Source organism: Cebidichthys violaceus, unplaced genomic scaffold, assembly GCF_023349555.1.
Source record: "Cebidichthys violaceus isolate CVI_PGR_0920_01 unplaced genomic scaffold, fCebVio1.0.p SCAF_4, whole genome shotgun sequence".
NCBI lineage: Eukaryota > Metazoa > Chordata > Actinopteri > Perciformes > Stichaeidae > Cebidichthys > Cebidichthys violaceus.
Genome location: NW_027176594.1, coordinates 5,316,233 through 5,337,803, shown reverse-complemented (window position 1 = coordinate 5,337,803; position 21,571 = coordinate 5,316,233). Strand labels below are relative to the sequence as shown.

Sequence of the window (21,571 nt, the reverse complement as noted above, 5' to 3'; positions counted from 1 at the left end):
AAATCTAAAGATTTGTTCAATTAAGTGTTTGGGTTTATTTCAGATACAACATTTTATAAATAATCTTTATTTTATCCAGCCAAAGATGATACAATCCTGTCATCTATTTGAGTGCATTACTTGAATGTATCTTGCACGTTTGGAATGCGTTTAATGCACATGGTTGCACAACACATGGTTTAAATTATGACTTGTGTAGACTGCACTTATGACTGTAGCAGTTTACTTCAATTAAATGCACACTTGTGATTTTAAATGTAAACAGTATGTAAAACATCACACAGTCATCATTATACAATCACACATATCCACATCAATCCCTTCTTTTATTTCATTTCAATACAATAGACAATTGTAAATGTCCAATGTTTAATACAACAAACATGCATTAAAGTCCAAGGTATTCACCCTTAGAGTATAAAATCCTTTTAGAATACAAAAATAAATAATTGAATTTGATATATCGCATTCAGAAACGCTGGTCCAATATCGTCATTATGGCCTGTACCTTGAGATATGAAAAATATTATGGAAAAAGCTCAATAAGATGAGTTAGGAAACAGGATTTAACATATGCCTTAAAATACTGGTATGTTACTTATTACAAATTAATGGAAAATACATCTGCATCAGTCAAAAACAATATAGGCAATGTTTGGACCTCGATATGTGATCACATAAAAAAGTAGATAACAATTGCTCAAGAACTGCAGAAATCTTGCACTTCATCATGTACAACTCAGAACATCCAAACATTGAATGAGGCTACAAACAGTTTATTTCCAAGTAATTGGGGAGAGTAGTATTTCTACCACAAAAATCACTGTAGCATGTAAGTTCATTCTTGGCCTTAGGAACAGTGTATTCAACAAACTATTGCCTCGATTCAAAGGTCCCCTTAATAAACTAAAAATAAAAAAAAGCTTTTAACTTAAGCTCACTGTCAGTGAATGGAGCTCGCTCAGAAAAGATAATAAGTGGACCTTTGAGCTAATACTATGTTGTCACACACACACACACACACACACACACACACACACACACACACACACACACACACACACACACACACATTTCATTTTAGCAAGAGGGGAATTCTTCATGCACACAAATGCTGGTTGAACTGCTTAAAGTCTAGAGCAGAGGTCTTCAACAGGGGGTCCGCAACCCCTAGGGGGTCCGCGGAAGTACTGCAGGGGGGTCATGAAGTTTTTGGTTGGTTAGACAATCAACAATCAATTTTTCATTTTTTAAAATGTTCCCCCAAACATGAATCTGTCCATTATTTTAATAGTTCAGTATTGTATGCAAGATAACAGGTATGTTTATGCATAGCAGTCATACTAATAGGCCATCACTCATTTTTGTTTCCACATTTATGTTTAAAATAAAAATGTCAATTTGAATAGCTTGTATGCATGATTATCATGCATGGTATGTTTCTAAATGGCAGTGGCACGGCCACGCTACTCACTGTACCTTGCACATGTTTAAAATAAAAACATGAATATATGAACCTGTGTATTATTTGAATAGCTTGGTATTAAATGCACAATAACAAGGTATGTTTATACATGGCACTAGGCCCAGTTTAATATAAAACACAATTTTATACAATATAGGGGGTCCTTGACCTGAAAAAGTTGAAGACCCCTGATCTAGAGAAAGATTACTCTCTGTACATCCGCACAAAGATTATCTACAAACTGTGGTTTGCCCACACCGTTGCACCACTCGTCACTGCTTAGGCCATGAAAAATAAAACAAGGCAATAACGGAAAGTGCATTTATTTTACAAATAACATGTTTGGCAAATCCAGCTTGGAAATCGATGAGCACATCCAACCCAAAGCGAATCAGCAAAATATTAAATCCAGCCATGTTTTTTTTGGGTTACAAACAATAAAACATTTTAACCAGCTGTCATATTTAAAACTGGGGTAACACACAATGACTGTGGCTTAGGTCCTCAAGAGTCAACTTTACCGTAGGTCCCCTCCGGTGGTCGGTAGCACTTGGGAAAGGCCATCAGCTGCAACATGTTGAAGGCATATTTCCTGCATCTAATATTCTTTTGAACGTTCTCAATCCGACATCCTTCTCTGGTGATCAAAAAAAAAAGGAAAAAAAGGAAAAAAGGGAATGAGTAAAAGAAAAGAAAGGAAAACAAAAAAGTAAACATGAATGAGTTATTAAATTAGGTTTCTCATGATAGACACAAAATATGATTTAATTTAGTCCCTAAACAAGATGACATTCCAAAATACTAAATTGTGTTCTTATTGAATTAAGTATTTGTTTGTTGAATAACATAAAAAAAATTAAAATGAATACATGCGAATACATGCTGATAACACTATTTCATAGCTGTCTAGCTGGTGTAGTAAAAACAAGGCACATAATAAAACAGCTTACAATTGTGCTGTTCCATTATGTATTATGGTAAAGTGACTGTGGATCAGTCATAAATTACATAATCACATCTCTGCAGAGATCTCCTCAGACCGCCACTGTTGCCACTCATAACTTCTGATCAACTGTGTTTGGTATGGTTCAAGTTTCAAACCATTGAGCTTGATTATACTCAAGTTTTGTTAATTCCTGACCTTGGAAACCGCAGATGAGAAAATGTCACACGGGCCATTTAGTAGTTGTAGTAGAGAATTGTGCCACGCAATATTATTGGAATCGTTGGTGCAGCAGAGATAACGTTATGTGGCAAGCTCTCCCTCCCTGCCTCCCTCTCTCTTTCCCTAACTCTTACCTGCGACTTCTCCATGTCGTTACCAGCAGCGACAGCAACGCTGGTATTGTTTTCACTTTGTGAGTCTGTGCGTGTCTGCGGACAGATTTTTGTGGCCGCAAAAGTGGCGCAACGGTGCAAGATGCAGTCACGAAACTTTACAGATGTGTAGCTGACATCAAAATGAAGGTTAAGTTGGAAGATGGGTGTGGTCAAAGCAAGGGTGCCGGAAGTAGTGATTTAGACGTCCAGATTCACGCAAATATAGAACATAGTTGAATTTAAACTTGCTTGGTTCTCACTGAGCAGATATCTATTACCGGCTGCTACAGCAGCATCACTGCTGGTGTGATCCTAAACACTTGGGTCATAAGTGTCACTGTTTAACATTCAACAAATCAGAATCCTGAATTATCAGGGGCCATGGTGTAATATATAACATAACTGTTTGCAGTCTTTGTATGACTCCTTTATTTTCAGCCCGTCAATGTCAGACTGACTTTTCCTCTAAGCCTATTTTCACTAAGAATTTGTTCTTCCTTCACCTGAACAACGACAGATCCGTTGATTAGCCAACATGAACAGTGAAGAGGATTATGTGAGAGAAAGAGCATCAGATCATTTTGTATTAAAAAATGTTCTCCTTTAGAGTCAAAAATAGTTCACATGAATCCCAAAAACTACCTTCAAGTGCAGTAACACTGCATTCACTCATGTCCTCCAATGATTCAGTGCTATATCAAAAATTATGTTTCTGTTTGAAAGCACTATTTGGTGTTGGGCAAGAGCCAGACAGTTAGATTTCCAGACAAATTACAAACAAGCTGCCCTCCAGGATTCCGATAACTGTAACGGATTCACTCTTAATTAAGGAAGTGAACCTCTGTTTGTTCTAGTGAAGCTGCCTCTGGGAACACTTAACTTCCTTATAAGGATAGCTAATAGCTAATATTTGCTCTTCCACACTGCATAAATTGCTGTAATAAAAGTTTATGACAGTTTTGACATGAGCACTTTTAAAGATGTCTATCCTCATTTCCACACAACAGTGTGGGGAATCCAGTGTGCTGGAGCCAAAACAATGAAAGCTACTATCCTAATACTTAAATCTGCTTGTTTTCTCAAGCTGCAGTGTGTTGAGCTCTCTCTGACACTGTGTGTGGAAGTCAGCCAATAGCTACACTCACACAGATACACAGAGCACACCATGATGGTAAAAAAAAAAAAAAAAAATACATTGTTTTTCAAAAACTATTAAACACACATCAATGAAAAAATGAAGATGTCTGCGAGTTAATATAAACAGTGTATATTGATATCCAGTTAGCGTGAGCCTAGCTTTAACATTAGTCTAAATAAAGTTTGTTCTTGTCAGATATTAAGGACTGACTTAACGCTTGTCAGAAAAGATTCCTTGCAAATCAAGAAAGAGTAAACATTTAATTGCTGGTTATTTAACTTGATATTATCTGATTGAAATAGATTTTTCCCAATCCTTCGCTGCTAATCAGGGGTTAACACCTCACAGCTTGATGTTGATATGAAATCACTCGCGCTGATTAACTTTCTTTGAGAAAGTCTGTCAGATCCCACTACCACCCCTCAACAAAGAATAACCAGCAAACACAGAAAAAGGAGTGAGTAGAGATGGCATTGTCAGCAATTTATTGATATTTTGCAAGCAGAAAAACAAGACTTAAAATGAGCCACACAACCAGTAAGTGCGAGCTAACGAGCAGCAGGGCAATGGGGTAAAAGTGTCGTGACGCTGGTTTGTTCTCTGTCACGGCGCCAGCCTCAGGGTCCTCCCACTGCCCAATGTCTCCCTGGGTCAGCCGACTGCAGGGGCGCCCATCAGAGTGAAACAGAACGAACAGATCAAAAACCGGTGGTGTTAGTGCAGTCTAGATGCTGTCTAAGTGGGACTTCTAGCACAGATTGATCACTTGAGAGATCATACCAGGCTGGTACCAGAAGGCCCACTTAGACACAGAGCCATTAGTACAGACTTTGCCTCAAAGAGCCACAGACAAGCAAGCATTGATGAACGGAGCAGAAATGTGAGAAACAGACTCACGAAGAGCTGCATGTTAAGCCGCATAATGAAATGACTTGGTTGGCAGAGGATGGAGAGAGGAGGCATGCAGTTTTATGCACATTTTTTAGTGAAAGTTTTATGTAGAATGTGTTTTCATTACATCTGATCCAGCTGAATTGTCTAGAGCGGAAGACTCATTGTTTATGGTCACGGAGTAACAGGTAACGTGACACTTTGATTTCCTTTTGGATAGAATTTCACTTGATTCACACTTTGTTTATGAGAGACTTAACTCACTGTCACTTTGGGCAAAAGATAATTATTAAAGAGTGAAACTGCTCCCTTTTGAGCTATACAATAACTTTTAACAAGCGCAGAATGTCCATGTTAGACATTCATTCATTTGTATGATCTTTAGGCTGTGTGGATAATGAAACTAGGAAAAGACAGACAACAACATGCCTGAAGGTAGAAACAGTGTAACACCATCCAAATAGCCAAATACCATCCAGTCAAATACCTTAAAGCTACAAGTACAAACCAGTAGGTTGTGTAAAGTATACACTTCCTGACATCAAAGTTCTTATCATGTACAGTAAAACACGTCTGTCAAAATGCTGCTGTAGCCACTTATATCATGGATGGGTGAACAACCGGTCCAGCTTGACTTGTCAGCAGCATCAGCCTTCCTTATTCTTATTCAAAACAAACATCAAACCAAAATCAATAAACAGACAAATATGAGAAGAAATCTCAGCTTCCTTTGACTACAACAAGCACAGTTGACTCATATACCTGCTAACGTTGCAGTTTCCACCCGTGAAAATTAAAGCAAATTAGCATATTTCTATTGTCACGTTTGTGCAGTTGTTTCACCTCATTGTCTTTCCTGTGCAGAATAAGCATCAGGTTGAGGGGAAAGCAGATATATCACTTACTAAAGTGATGACGTTAGATCGCACCGGCATTATCAACCAGACAAGATGTGACCCAACAAACTCAAACGACGGTGCCTTAAATCATGATAAATACACTGATGTTAGTGCTGTTTTAACCACTTGACCATACAGATAGATCTAGTTATGTTTTATTAATTTAAAAACATTAAGCTTAGATATAGATATAGACCTACCACCATCATGCATTTATAAAAAATTCCATTGAGAAAACCTAAAGCACGTATTTTTAGTAAGTTTAACGTATTACTGTAGGTGCTGTATTCAAACACTGAGCTACTGTTTGAATGCAGCATCTGTAGTAAGGCAGTGATCTACTGCTGTTTCATTCCCCTATGGGAGCTCTGCGGCAAGTGTTCAAATTCTTTCGACATCACAAAGGGGTAATAATAGTCTGCTACACATACATTTAGAGGAATGTTTTTGTGTTACAAGATCCTTACTATAATCTACTTAACATTATTAGATGTGCCCACATTAATGCAATTACCAGGATCACTTTATTTTTTAAGGTTGAATCAATTTACAATATTCTACAAATTGGTTATGCATTCTACTTTATATGAGGAGATCTGATGAACTTTTCACAAAGTTGAGTAGCATGCAGTATGCATTCATTTTTGTATATTTCAACTACACTTGCCCAAAACTGTATTGTTAGTGATGTATCAACCATTTGGTTGGGTGAAGACTTATTAATTGAGTGTGTTGACTGTAACAATGTTTCTAATCCGTAAACCCTTCGACACCCACGACCCTAGAGATATAATATTGTTAAGGTTTGTTAAGTTGCTTACTGTGCTGTTCATTGTACAACTTGATGTTTTACATCACACCAGCAAATGTTCGTCTCATCGGCTTAATGTATTAATTTCATTAACTTGCTAACTTACTTCATAAAAACACATTATTATGTACGTATGATTTAGGATGAGCTTATTCAAAGTGGCAATCCTTAAGATTTTCATCCTGGTTGACTATGAATTTCCACATGAGTGAAAACACTTGAACTGTGCTTAGAGTTTAACAGTCTGGAGTCTGTTTGTTGCTAAGTGAGCTTCACATTTTCAGAACTGTGAGCATAGTTCCATTTTGTGTGTGTATACAATGGAGAGAAACGGCAATACAGCATTTGTTCCGGGAATGTCACCACAGACCTCCAGTTTGTAATACTGCAAATGACTAGATATTGAAATACTTTCATCAGTGGGCCACAGGCTCAATCACTATTGTCTTAACTTCTTCTGTGATTGAACAGTTTTCAAGATTATTACTTTAATCACCCTATCTTTTTACTTTACACCAATTTCTGATCCAGATTAGTTGTAGAATATGTTGAGTGATTGAGTTGTGGCCAGTTGTTGTTATTTGTGTATTTGGTCATGTAATGCCCTGTCCACTTATTCATCTAACACAACTGCCATCAGCTGGCCTGTACAGGTCATTACCACAGGCATTTCAGATGTGCACTTCACCGACGGCCTTAAAAAATGTCTAAAGTTAGAACTTATCGGATTTAGACAGATGCAGATGTTTACCCTGCTGGCACGTACAAACATTAAAGGCAGCAGTGTCCCTGCAGCCCTGATAGGAACATGCATGGTTGCCTTTGAATGTGTGAGGGAAGGCGGTGATGGTGGAGGGAACACATGATGTTTACACTGGCACATCCAACGATGATAAGATGGGAGGCGATGGTGGAGACAAAATGTCTTTCATGTGTGCAATGATGCCGTCAGCTTTGACTCATGTAACATTTGTTGTGGGTGCAGGGTATTCTTTAACCAGACGTTTGTAATCACGTCTTTTCAAGTGTTAAAGAATGCAACTGCTAAATCTTCGGCGTTGCTGGCTCAAAAGGTCAGATCACGCACAGTTCTATCACTTGCCTCTTGTAGAATCTAGCCATGCTGTTAGTTTCAGTTTTGCGAGCAGAGATTTTGAGATATCTACGTTGAATACTCTGCTGACAACCCAATGCAGTTAAAGTGAATGGTATTTTATTTGTGCTCTTCGGAACACTTAAAATCCACCAATTTCAAAACCCAAGATTGTGTCTTTCCAGACACAACAACCTTGTTACTCAAGATAATCCGTAGATCTCATTGACAATCGCTTTCATAGGAACTATTAAGAGTAACCCAAACAGTTTCTCTGGAGAGACAAGCTGCTACTGAAGTTGTTACATGTTTTTCTTAGTTTTGATCATTGGGGGTAGTGGCGGAAATCTCCGAGACACATATCTGAGATTTTATTTGACCAAATAAAACCAAAACTATCTGCACGGCTACATATTACTGAGTCAAAATAGAGAACTATTTCTTCATGTCATTTGGATGATTGACTTTTTAAATGCAACACGTTTGGGATTGGTTGGAATAATAACTTGCACCCATAATAGTTTATAGTATCTTCTATTGCTGTCTTACCTCCGCATACAGTCCAGAGCACGGATGAAGAAATCCTTGCTGAGCTGGTGTTCGTCACGTAGGAGGGCACACTGCTCTAATGTGACAGACATGGATGTCCGGTCTTTGGCACTTTTACAGCTGGTAAACCTGATGCCATTTAACCTTCGGCAGATCTGGAGGGAAGTGGAAAGAAAAACGCACGTAATGTTTCCATGCATCACCAAAAGCAAATTGTTCTTTTTTTGTCAGTAATAATGACTCAAATTGAAAATCTTTGCCTTGTTTTACATTTAAATCTAATTAACGATTGTGGTCTTATGTGCTGAAACACATGTTGTGTTGTTGTTTTTTTGTTACTTTACAATATTCTTTCTGTACATATTAGAACCTTGAGAAGATAGTAATCTCATTGTCTTGTCTAATAAATAGAAAAAAACTCTAAAACATAGCTTAAAAAAAGAAATGTCTCAACAACTATTAGATTGATTGCCACACAACTTTGTAGAGACATTCGTCATCCGCAGAAGATAAACTTTAATAACTTGGGTGATTCTCTGTCTGTTATACTTTGGTTTCATCAGCCTCAGCAGAACTTTGTATTTTGTGCTTATTAGAAAATATTAGCATGATAACACATTCAATTAAGAAGATGAACATGGTAAACACATTTCCACCTGAACATCAGCACAGAGCCGCTAACATGGCTGTAGATTCTTAGTCTTGTTTAACAGACTTCTGTGAATCACAAGCGCTGTTAAACAATTCATTCACAGATGATGAATACCAGGTAAAAGGTCAGTGTCTATACAGTATCGTCTTCCAAAGTCAATCTATCATACTCAGGCAGTTACTTTTTGTTTGGCTCCCATTAAAGCACACGAAATATCAATATATCAAAAACGTAATACTACGATACGTAGTGTTTACAGATCACAGTTACCAAGCTAGGAAGTTTATTTATGTGGTTCAGAAAAAAGAGTCTTCCTTGACAATGATGTGAAGTCACAAAAAAAACACTGCTCACCGTTCCAGCAATCCAAAGTATCTCCACATTCTTTCTCTTCTTTGTAACTACATTCTGGCCCAGGGTTTCAAGTAATTCTTTTATGTCAGTCTGTGTCTGAAAACATGGTAGACCTATTCATACAAAGCACAAAACACATTCTAAGTGAGTGGCTCTGTTTCTTGCTTTGCTCTGGTGAAAATACAAGTTTGAGTACAGGCTGCCACTCAGAGCTGAATGCAGGTTCTGATGGATTGATGTGTGTCAGTAGACAAAAGGAAACAAATCACTCAACACATTTTGTTGAAGAAAATTACATTCCTAGACTTTCTAACTGATAAAGTGACACTGTATAAATTGTCCTGGTGTAGTATACTCCTTAAGATACTCAATGCATACTAAAACAGTTTCAAACAATGATTTGCCAATACTGCTTTCCTCCTCACATCGTTGTAACTGCACATGAGTCACTTTGCTGCAGCAGTGGAACACAAGTTCTAGTATTTCATTTTGGTAAAATAAATGAAACATTTGTGCACTTACATTCTAGTGGCACCTTTTCACTTAATGATTTGTAATAGGCCTCTAACATCTCAAAGTTCCTCTGGTTTATTCTTTCTTGTAAAGAGATATCTCCGAACCTAAGAGGATGAAGAGAATAAGGACGGTTATGGTGCAGCATCACCAAGATGCTCAAGAAAATGTGCCAAGCGGTGAATGCTGCGTTCAGTTGAAAAAGAAGGTTATAAAACATGAAAAAAGTTGCTTTTTCAAAAAGAGAATACCTAAACATTTTCAACCAGTTAACATAAGTAAATGCAACATAGTTACATTTTAAACAATTATTTGAGTGAGTATCTCCAGCACAGAAAGATTATTGAAGTTAATTTCTGGAATACATGCACATTAGTTTATGACCACACTGGCGCTTGCAATTAAGTTCAACAGATTGTGGTGAACAACGACTGCAGTACCTCTCTGCTATTGTTTGCTGTTCGTTGATGCCCACGTTAAACAGCACTGGGAATACTCGTAGAGGCTTGCCCTCCTTGATCTCCTCTGGCAAGGTCTGGAAAACCAGTCTTGGTAATGGCACTTCTACAGTAAAGTGGTCTCTGAATGCAGGGAAAGAAGAAAAAGAAGAAATTCAATACATTTTGCAATTCTGTAGAACACGATAAGTTTGGGAAGTTGTGCAATTTGACCCTTAATGCAGGCCTGTGCAAGCTATACAAAGAGAGACAGATTGCGTGTATGCATGAGGGAAAGAGAGCGTTATTGTGTGAGACAGATTGCCTTACAGATTGACAAGGAGTAGGGTGGGGCAAAAATATCATCTTATCACACTTGGCATACATCCTTATTGCTGGCTGTATAGAAGAGCTTTGCTGCTTGGCGTTTTTAACACATTTTTCCACTTGGGGCTTTCTTTGCCCCAAAAAGCTCATACCATAATGCACTTTTGCAGTCTTGCTATCATTTTTGTGCACAAACAAACACACCCACTACAGGAATTTGCCTCTGAAGAGGCAGATACATATCATACACATACAATAATTATGGTCAGGGAGTGATTTACAAATACTCCATGTAGATTTATGCCCAGTGGTCTAGAGTTTGATTTACAAATACTCCATGTAGATTTATGCCCAGTGGTCTAGAGTTTGATTTACAAATACTCCATGTAGATTTATGCCCAGTGGTCTAGAGTTTGATTTACAAATACTCCATGTAGATTTATGCCCAGTGGTCTAGAGTTTGATTTACAAATACTCCATGTAGATTTATGCCCAGTGGTCTAGAGTTTGATTTACAAATACTCCATGTAGATTTATGCCCAGTGGTCTAGAGTTTGATTTACAGGCTGCACATGGGAATACAATGGCACAAAAACTGAGCAGAGACAACCACTTTTGATCCTGAAAGATTAGTCAATACCACTTTCAGTGCGTATACAGTAACTACTGACAGGAACTGTTCAATACAAATTTTATCTTTTATCTCAGTACACCGAATATGACACACACACACACACACACACACACACACACACACACACACACACACACACACACACACACACACACACACACACACACATATACTGTATATAAAATAACCTGGTGTTGTGAAAACACTCGGCTTCTGTCTATGTGAAAGTCTAGAGAACAGATTCTTGTCAAAGAGGAACTGGCCGCAACTCCGATAACTCCCTCCAGTTGTAATTAGCTAATGATCGACAGAAACCGTTGTACAGTTTGAGTATACAGTCAGTGATTGTGCAGAGAATGTAATAGTCTGTGACTATAATGTTGTTAAGTCAGGCAATATGGGAACAATGTTCTGACACACGACACATAGTGAGTACCATCTGAGTACTTGAGAAGCAGCATGTTATAGTTACTAAAAAGGTCTTACACACATATTGATAGATGCGTCAGATTAAAAACTTTGGTAGAGAAAAAAACATAAAAGTTTACACACTAAACTCACTTTCTTAAAAACGTTCCAGTCATGTATTCATATGATCATATGCTGCATTTCGACAATAAGAAATATTAAGGAAATTACACAATATTAGTGTAGTTAGGTTGTGTTTTCTAACAAATAAAAAAAAGATTGGACCTGTAAAATAACTCTCAAAACTCAAACATGTTAATTTAATGAATTGCTTGATATCAATGCTTGTCAAGAGACTTACAACGGACAGTTGTCTGTACTTGTTCCTTATAATGTAGCTAATAATCTCAGTAGTTCTATGCTAGTACTAGTACAGGTTGTAGTACTCAAGAGGCTAATTGAACATGTTAGATTCAACCAGAGAAGGAGATGATGTCTCACCGTCGGCCACACACTATAGGCTGGAGGTCACTGAGATTGTCTGTCTTGGCCTCTGTAATCTGGAACAGGACTCTCTGCAGGTCTGAGACTCCAACCTCCATGTCCTCCAGCATCCCGATCTCCTCACCTTAATCGGTTCAACAAAACAATATTAGCAGTGAATTAAACCTTGCTTGTCAAATGTCTTTTTAGTTCTTCAAAATGAGGTGAGTTCAGCTCAAATTTTTAAATGTCAGAGGGTTAAAACTGGATAATGAATATAATTCAGAAACTGCCCACATTTTATACTGCAGAGGCGTTGTTTTCATCATAATAAAAAGTTAAAGCATTATGACTTCCGGCTGTTAATTCTGCTGACCAGTCCATTGCACTTCCTTGAGAGCTGCACCATGAGCTTTGGCAAACTAACATGAATGACAACTTTGATCATGGACCTGCAGGTAACTAGAATAGATCTACTCATATCATCGTCTCTTTTGATCTGATAAGAATCCATCCGTGACACTCTGGTCAACCTTTCACCTGGAACATGTTGTTTAAAACATAACAATATAGTCACTGCAGTTTTGAAGTACTTCAAAACTGCAGTGACTCATCATCTTGCTACTTCATTTGTTACAGCTTCACACTTACTCATCACATTAGTCAGGCCCGCCCAAACCAAACCAAACCAAACCAAACCAAACCAAACCACTCTTTTAGGTTTTTCCTTTCTAGAAAGCAAATGAAAGTGAACAACTGTGTTCAGTGGAGGTTTTGAGGTCGCCAGTTATGATTTTATTCTTGAAAATGTACTCACTGTAGGTGCTGAGCAGACTCTCAAACTGGGCCACCAGGCCAACCAGGTGGAGCTGCCTTAGGAAGCCTTGGTCCTGCATTCCTGCATACAGCCTCATGACAAAACCACAGGCTAGGGCTGCCAGCTGTTAATCACACACACACACACACACACACACACACACACACACACACACACACACACACACACACACACTCTTTTAAGCACACACTGCCCTCGCCACAAACTGCATGCATGTAAAATGGGAATCCAACAATAGGGTCTGAAATACTTCAGCTGCAATATAAAGGTGAAGAGGACAAAAGTTTGTTGAAGTAAGCAGTGCAATTTAAAACCTTGATACACAATCTGTCAAATGAACGAAAACTGTTGGAGTAAACCTCTACAGGAAAATGATAGTTTATGAATAACACTTCAAGAGGTATTTTGACTTGACAGCTTGAGTTTGAGTGTATATGAAATATACTGTTTTACTGTTTTTTGGACAAGCTAGGCACGAGTTTGCACTCAGATGATTAGACAATAACCTGCTTTACAGTGCAACTAGCTGGACTAAAAAATGTATATCAAAGTATTTCTTTGACATTTGAATTTACAGATTGAAAGAGTTTGTGTGAGATTGGTTTCGTGAACAGAGCACATATACGATCAAAACATTTACTAGGGATGTTTTGCAGAGATGAACTCTCACAGGTAAATCCCTGACAACTTCTAAAGAGTTGTTTATTAGCTCAGTGTGGCTACCTACTGCCTGACTGAAGACCACATCTCGCCTCTGTTGGAGGAGGAAGCCCTGTGGAATGCTGCAGGCTGCCTCCTGCAGGAGCACAAAGGTCATGGCTCTCTTTGCCTTCTCCACCACCTCCATCACGCATTCCTTTAACCTGGTCACCAGAGGACACAGCTGCTCCCTCCAGTCGCCTGCAGAGAAAAATGAGATAAAAAGGGGCGGAGGTGTAGACAGAGATATGACACTAGTGACGTGGTTGTATTAAAATATGTCTTAGCGCTTGAGTTCTCAGCCAGAAACAACACACAGCTTACCTGTAAAGTGAAACCGCTTTATGTTTGCTTGAAAAAGGGGAGGAATTACCGGAAAGACAAACGCAAAAAAACTTCAAGCAGTTTAAAGAAAAGCAGAGGTCAGCTGTTAACTAGAGGAACCCACATACAAAAACACTGCACATAAAACTGTATATGAAAATGAAATAAAACTGGTTTACACAGTATACTCATGAAATGATTTCTTGTATTGTTAGGCACAGCGAACAAAAGCAAATTATTGGCTAATGCATGATATCACTATTGTATCTTTGAATCAGTGAATGTCTTTTACTGCTAAGTGCTGTTGTATCCTTAAGGGAAACACTTTGGACCCAACAAGCACAACAAAAAGCGCAGGTCACAGGCTGTATGGATGTCTCCAAGCACACCTGCTAATTTGGTACATGTACAGTATGTGCAGCAGAGGAAAGTGGAAAGGGCGGGGTAAAGTAGAATTATAGGAAGGTGTGGTGATAATTATACATATAAATACACATCACTGATGTCATAGCTCTAAAACAGCTGTGCCAATCAGTGAAGTATGATAATAACAACAGCTCTATGCTCCTCCAGGAAATGACATTGTTGACTGGATAGTGGCACAACATGAACACACAGCACCACAAATCTGCAGCCAAAGGCAGATGGTGTGAGGTTTTTAACAGTTAACGAAATCGCCGACGAAATAAATAAATCATTAAAAAAAAAATAGTTTGTTGAAGCAATTTATATGATCGCATTAATTCAACGCTATTTCAGTCCTAATTCTACACTACATTACGTCCTAAATGATTACATCATATTGTAATTGATGTGACACACATACATTTTAAGAATAAAACATCAAACACTTTGTCATGTGTCCCACATAAACACACAAAAAAAAGTGTGTAAAGGTGTGTGTGTGTGTGTGTGTGTGTGTGTGTGTGTGTGTGTGTGTGTGTGTGTTTTGGTTTTTTAACAGCCCGGGGTTGTTTGCATGTAATCTAATCGAGGTTAACAGCCATGTGTAACAGCACCAATGGTGTAAAAGTCAAGAAGACCACCCAAATCGAGACCAAGTAATGACCAAGACCAAGGTTTGAGGGGTTGAGAACAAGTCTCAAATTGATCGGAAAGATCCCCATTCCCAGAAAAACTCCCACAGAAAATAAATTAAGATTCCTCTTTATTCACCTCTTTTATTGCCATATATATATATATATATATATATATATATATATATATATATATATATATATATATATATACACACACATCTCCTCCCAGACAAGCACAGCTTCCTCTACTATCACACGTTGACTTTCTTGGTGTGCCTGTGAAGGGGGGACGGGGACCAGTGACAGCTTTTAACAGTCACAACAATTTTAAATTAGAAGTGAGGTCAGCTATTGGTTGCATTTGAAGCAGGGAGATTTACATCCAATCACAGTAATGATGTCAACACATTAATCAGAGAATGCACAGGTAATTTAGTGATATCCCTGCAGTTGTGTCTTGACTGGCCTTGAAATAAATTAATAAAGTCCTCTTTGTCTGAGACAAGGCCGAGTTAAAATGCCGTTGATTCAGAAGAAGTAGTTTATGATTTATCAACATATCTGTCCTGTTGGCTTCAGATGGCTGCAGGGATTTAATGAACCAAATATGAAGTTTCATAAGGTATTAACCAGCTGTTTACAACAAATACTGTAAGAATCACCCAGTCAGTATATATCATTGCAGACAATGAATACATTAGTGCTTCAATCCCATTAATTGTACATTTTTGATGCCGATTTAAATGGATCTCCTGGTTGTTGAGCGTTGAGTTAAATAGTTTCTTCAAATCAAAAGCAGTTAATTGGGTGTGGTTGAGTACCCCTGGATAGCAATACTGAGTATACACTATGCACTCTAGCAAATTGTCATAATATACTGATTTGACATGTATCTAAGATTTAATAACTCTTGTAGCTCTGATATGCTCCTCTATTTTTCCTTTGTGTTTTCCATGGTGAGAAAATACTGTAAATCAACAACACACTCAAAACTGAAATAGTTTTAGTATGCATACAAACTTCTTTGAGTATACTTAGTTTTGTCACACTACAAACACAAAACCTGCTTAGAAACAGTATGTGGGAAGTGAGACACAGCTATAGTGTCATTTCATGGTGATATGCATTTCCTGCATACAAAACTGATGATCTGCTCTCAAGCCAACAGGGGGCAGTGTTGGTTAAGCAATAAGCAGAACTAGTTTCCCACCGTGCATTTGTTTCAACTTCAACATTTAAAAGTTTTTTTTGGGGGGGGGGGCTGGATTAGTGTGGACAGACAGACACACACACACACACACACACACACACACACACACACACACACACACACACACACACACACACACACACACACACACACAGGCAGACAAAAGCACAGTTGAATTTCACCAATAATGTATGGCACATCAGCCTTGCCCATGCCAGAAAAATCATGTCTTATCTCACTCTGCAAATACCGCCTCTGCACAGAGAAGGAGAAACAGAACTCCAGCTGTCATCTCTTTGCCAGCCCACCTGTCCAAACATCAAAACCCCCACAACGTCTTGTCATCAGAAGCCCGGGCTTCACCGGTCTCCGCTAGGAGATAAAGCCTCTCTCATTATTCTGTCCATGTTTGTATTTAGACAGGCAGATGACCACTTGCTCTGAGCCTGTTCAGCGTCTTAATAAAGGTGCTCGGGGGGGTTGAGCTTCTCTTTCAGACTGAACACCAGGTGGATGGCCTTTTTCTTATCTGCCAGCTCATTCGGACAGATAGACACATGCAGAAACACATGGACACAGAAGCACAAAATGATACAAATGCATGCACACACACACACACGCACGCACGCACGCACGCACGCACGCACGCACACACACACACACACACACACACACACACACACACACACACACACACACACACACAGACACACACACACACACACACACACACACACACACACACACACACACAGTCTCCCCTTGTCGCCTGGTCAGACTAATGCTGCAGCTCTGTGTGCCAGTTGGCAGTTGTAACAGACTGGGCACTTGTCTGGACACAAGCTTGAGGCAGGATTTCATTGGACGTAAGGGAAGACTGGGCAGCTTGCGGTCAACAGTGAATGGCTCTGCATATCAAATATTGCCTTCATCCACTTCTCTGGCAACGATTTAAGTTTGTATTTTGCAAATGCTTAAACATCAGGGAGCCTGTAAGTTGAGTTAAGTTGAGTCTTGTCTCACTCAGGTTGTAGATAAGACTCCAAAACATTGACTGTTCAGTGTTATTTCCCCTCAGTAAAATTGTGTTTGATTTAGATTAATATATTTTTGGGGTCAAAACGTTTTCTTAAGCTAAAATTAGCTAATAGCTTAGTATTAGCTAATTGGCTCACAGTATTGGTTTACCTGAAGAGAGATCTAGAGTTACAACCTCATGGTAACAGTGACCTTTCACAACCAAAATCTAATCAGTTAATCCTTGAGTCCAGGTGGACATTTGTGCCAAATTTAAAGAACTTCCATTCAGACGTTCCTGAGATACCATGTTCCCAGCTGACATTGGGGGAAACAGGGTACATTCAGGACAGGTTGCCAGACTATCGCAGGGCCGACAAGTAGCGACAGACGACCATTCACGCTCACATTCACTCCTACGGGCAATTTAGAGCCATCAATTAATCTAAGCTGCACTGCTGGACTGTGGGAGGAAGACTCTCTGAAGTATAAAGGGAGTAAGGGTTATCTAGAAAGGTCTTTAACCATAAGGTATGGGTTTAAATTAAGTATATTTGATTAATTATAAGCATTAAGTTGGTTTTAGATTGTGATTCCGCAGCTAAAGAAATTTACCTAAATTGACAACAACAACAAAAGAAAACTGAAACAGATGTTTGTATAGAAATAAAGAACACATAAATTCAAGGGCTGATTTTATAACTATATCAATTATATCAATTTAGTTTAGAAAGTGGAGGGACGGATAGATGGATGTCCTTTACAGTAAAATACAACCTTCATGTTAAATAGCACAGGGAACTGGCTAAAGGCAGGTGAAATGTAACAAGGTGAAACAGAAACATATGATTGCACTTTATAGCTCACTGAAGCACTGAAAAAAGTCCAGACGAGCTCAACTCTGATTTGTTGTGGGTCACACCCAACACTTCAGTTTGTAGGTTCATGTTGGCCTCCATTGAGTTTTAATACTGACCAGCCAACATCAGATGACGAGACTAATGATAGAACGGGGTTTCCAGTGAGTCAGTTATGTGCCAAAATTACACCCATTTACAGCATTAACATACCAACATTTAATAGATGTTTCACTGATTGATGATTGCGCTTCACAAGAACAGATATTTACCAGGGTTGTGTGAGATGATGACATCAGCTAACTGCTGCTCAGGGACTGGGTTTTGCTTGCTGTTGTCTTCTTCCTGGAGTTTATCTACCATGGCGATTACACAGTTGAGACATTTGGCCACGTTGGCCCACACCCTGTCCTAAAAGAGCCAGATATACAATCAGCAGTCAGATCAGCTTCACTGATTAGATCTTTCTCACTCTTTCTGAGATTGTGAAATTGAGGAAAACCAAAATGTGCAACAAAACCGGAAACAAAAACTGTTGAAGCAGCTTTACAGTGTAAACTGGCTTCATGTCCAAAAGGTTAAAAGGAAATACCTGTCTGGATATTATGAGATTACTCTCAAAGCGTTTCAATTGTTTCCAGCTTTCTCTTGCTTTTCCTGAACGGACCAATAGATGCTTTCACTTGAGTGTGTGTGTGTGTGTGTGTGTGTGTGTACAAATATGATAATCTAAGTGTGTGTGTGTGTATGTGTTTTGTAAATGGTGTTGTTTATTTTGGTCTTTCGTGCTTCAAAAATATGGTTTGAACTTGATAAAACGGTAAGGAAAATTTTGAGCGATAATTAGGCATTGGTGTGCAGAAATCATGTCAAACTCCTGCTGTCAGTGAGGCTGATGTCGTCCTCACACGCAAACAAACCAACAGTCATACACACTTCAATGAAAAGAAGCAGCATGACTTATTCTGCAGTGACTTTGCCATGATAAAATGTTGAAACTCCTTTGAGAAAACTCTCATTAAAAAAGTGTTATGTTTGGTATACAATCACATTTTTTTAAGTTTTTTGCCATAGAATTGGTTAATCTGTACTGATAGTTTACTCCCTCATGTGTAATCGACCACAAGGCCAGCAGTAAATATGACTCTACTCTTCTTAATGACTTAGAAAAGTAGTCACGCTCACCCATTCCTCCTCGTCGTACTCTTTATGGTGCGGTATGGAGTCTTGGTGTTTCAGCGGCCCACCTTCGCTTCTAGTCGTGCTTTGTAATCCTTCCACATTATTACACACGGCTGTGCTGTCGGTGATCGACGTGGCCGGACTGTGACCTGGAAGTCCCTGGACTGGGCTCGGATTCTGGTCACTGCCCTGGAGGATGTGGCCTTGATGTTGGCCTCCCTGCACCGGGGTTTGCTTCTGGTTCTTGGAAACGTATCCGGGCCGCGCTGCATGCAGTGCCAGTAGTGCACTCTTGACCAATTCATCCTTAAGTGTGTGAACAAATTGTTCTGTCTGTAGAGAGAGCGAGAAAGACCGATTGGAAAAAAAGACACTGAAAGTTGGGAGGAAGCACAACAAATTAAAATGTAAGCGCTGGAAAAAGCAAAAGAGACAGAGAAAGTGGGAAGAGATTGTCACATTTGCAGGGGTAAGAAAATACAGGTGGAAGTAATCTTGGAAGTGTGTAACTATTTACAGAGGAAAGGAAGAGAAACAAGGAAAATGAACACTCTTTCACCATAAACTAGCTCCTCTCCATTACAGCAGCACAGCCGGTGAGCAACAAAAACAGCAACAAACAACAAACAATTCAATTACTCCTCCTCCAGCCTTCTTCTCCGAGGAGCACACCTCCTTTGATCTCAAATTCACCAGCTACTGTAAGTTGATGATGATCCCGGTACCAAGGAGCCTTGTGCTCGCTGCCACCACTGCGTGAAAAATGATAAGGGCTCTCAAGAGTAATTGAGTTAGCACTGCAATAAGCAATTTTATTACCACAGCAAAATGCAATCTAACAAAACATGAGCCAAGCCCTCCATGAAAAGAAACCGGTGATGTCATTTCTGTGTATGCATATACTTGCCATACAAACACCCTTTTCCTGCACCCTACCCAGCACTGGCCCTGACCCATTTGGTGCAAATTTTAGCTGGCGCCCCTGGCTTCGCAGCCAATTCCACCACCACTGGGGTAATTCTGTGGGCAATTTAATAAGCCAAGTAGGCTTTTTTTTGGTCATATTTCATCCTCCCTCCTTGATGTGGACTGAACAGTGAGCTTGTCAGCAAAGAAGTAGACAACTGAGGAAAAGATACCCAGGGCCGGTAAGAGAGACGCTTTGTGTGGAAAGGAAGTGATTCTGAACTTTGTCTGCTGGTGACTTCTTAAAATGAAGCAATGTCAACTTGTGACTCCTTTTAAAAAGTTGCGTGACCCGTCAGCAATTTACCAAAGAAATTATTTTCAGTTCTCTGATTGTGCCATTTGCGTAATTATCCATTACTCATCCAACTAGTATCTAGTATGAAAAAGGAATAAAACAAAAAGAAGTGAAAGAAGTGAAAAGAATAAGAATATATGGATGGAATGAAACTAAAGATCTAGAAATGTTGATGTGGTGTTATTATTAAACTTAATGTTAACCTTAATGTTAACATGGCACACAGATTAACATGAAAATGTAAAAATGGCACGACGTCCGGTCTACACAACCTATTTCCTATCATCATATGGGCCTACGCTTAACAAAGACGCTTCACGTCGGTGGAGTCTTTCGTCATTTACAGTTGATCTCTTCCTTATTGAGCTGCAGTTCCAAACACTTGTTACTTCGGTTACTTTGACCACTTTTCACAACTCTGACACTTTAACTGAGAAGAAACTGCTGACTTGAGTAAATAGTATCTTTGTTCCTCTTATGATGCAGCTACAGTCATTCAAAAAAACATATAACATATATTGATATAAAACATATAAAGACTTATCCACATAGAATGAGCCATTAGATGAATGTTTGAGCAGAGAGAGAAAATGATGACTACACTTAAAACACCATTGTATCCAATTCATATCCATTGTAATTGCCTTGCTTGGATCCAAATGAGTTCCATTACTGTAAGTCAATGATGTGAGAGCTGAAATCTATGGATAAGACTGTGTGTGTAATTATCTGAGAACTAGCACTTGTGCTAAAATACTATTCTGCAATGCACACAATCATACATAAAGAAGTAAACATAATTTTAAAGATAAAAAAATAATGTCCTACATGAAAAAATAAGCTACACTTGATCGAGTAATCAAAACACTTAACAGGAACTGGGGATTCAAAATGTAAATTCACATTCAAATTGAACTCTGCTTATCTGACCTCAATGTTAATTTGCAATCTATGAAACCATGTTTTATTCATTATTATTCCTGAGATGGGCGAACAAAGCCCAACACTGAATTTAAAAGAATCTGGATCTTATTTGCACTTCTAAACCACAGGGTCAAAGAAGTCATGTATTTGAGTAACTTTTTATGAAACTTATTTTCTATGCAACCCCGGCATTACATTAGAACCAACCAATCATTCAATCACATTCCTAAATATTCAGCCAG

General features: G+C 38.8%; 1 protein-coding gene across 5 annotated transcripts in view; it reads right to left on the bottom strand.

Moving 5' to 3' along the window:
- Positions 1–307: 307 nt before the first annotated feature.
- inpp4b (inositol polyphosphate-4-phosphatase type II B) overlaps positions 308–21,571 on the bottom strand; it is a 135,526-nt gene continuing 114,262 nt past the window's right edge. For 4 of the 5 annotated variants that reach the window (XM_068727808.1, XM_068727811.1, XM_068727809.1 and 1 more), the window contains 10 exons: positions 19,145–19,474; positions 18,232–18,370; positions 13,540–13,712; positions 12,792–12,915; positions 11,993–12,119; positions 10,126–10,266; positions 9,695–9,792; positions 9,173–9,285; positions 8,167–8,321; positions 4,392–4,582 (listed from right to left, as the gene is read on the bottom strand). In XM_068727808.1, the coding sequence (XP_068583909.1) occupies positions 4,408–4,582; positions 8,167–8,321; positions 9,173–9,285; positions 9,695–9,792; positions 10,126–10,266; positions 11,993–12,119; positions 12,792–12,915; positions 13,540–13,712; positions 18,232–18,370; positions 19,145–19,474 (1,575 nt within the window). In that variant the 3' untranslated portion in view covers positions 4,392–4,407. Of the gene's footprint in view, positions 2,103–4,391; positions 4,583–8,166; positions 8,322–9,172; positions 9,286–9,694; positions 9,793–10,125; positions 10,267–11,992; positions 12,120–12,791; positions 12,916–13,539; positions 13,713–18,231; positions 18,371–19,144; positions 19,475–21,571 lie in introns of those variants that run through there. The other variant, XM_068727807.1, reaches the window with a different exon arrangement.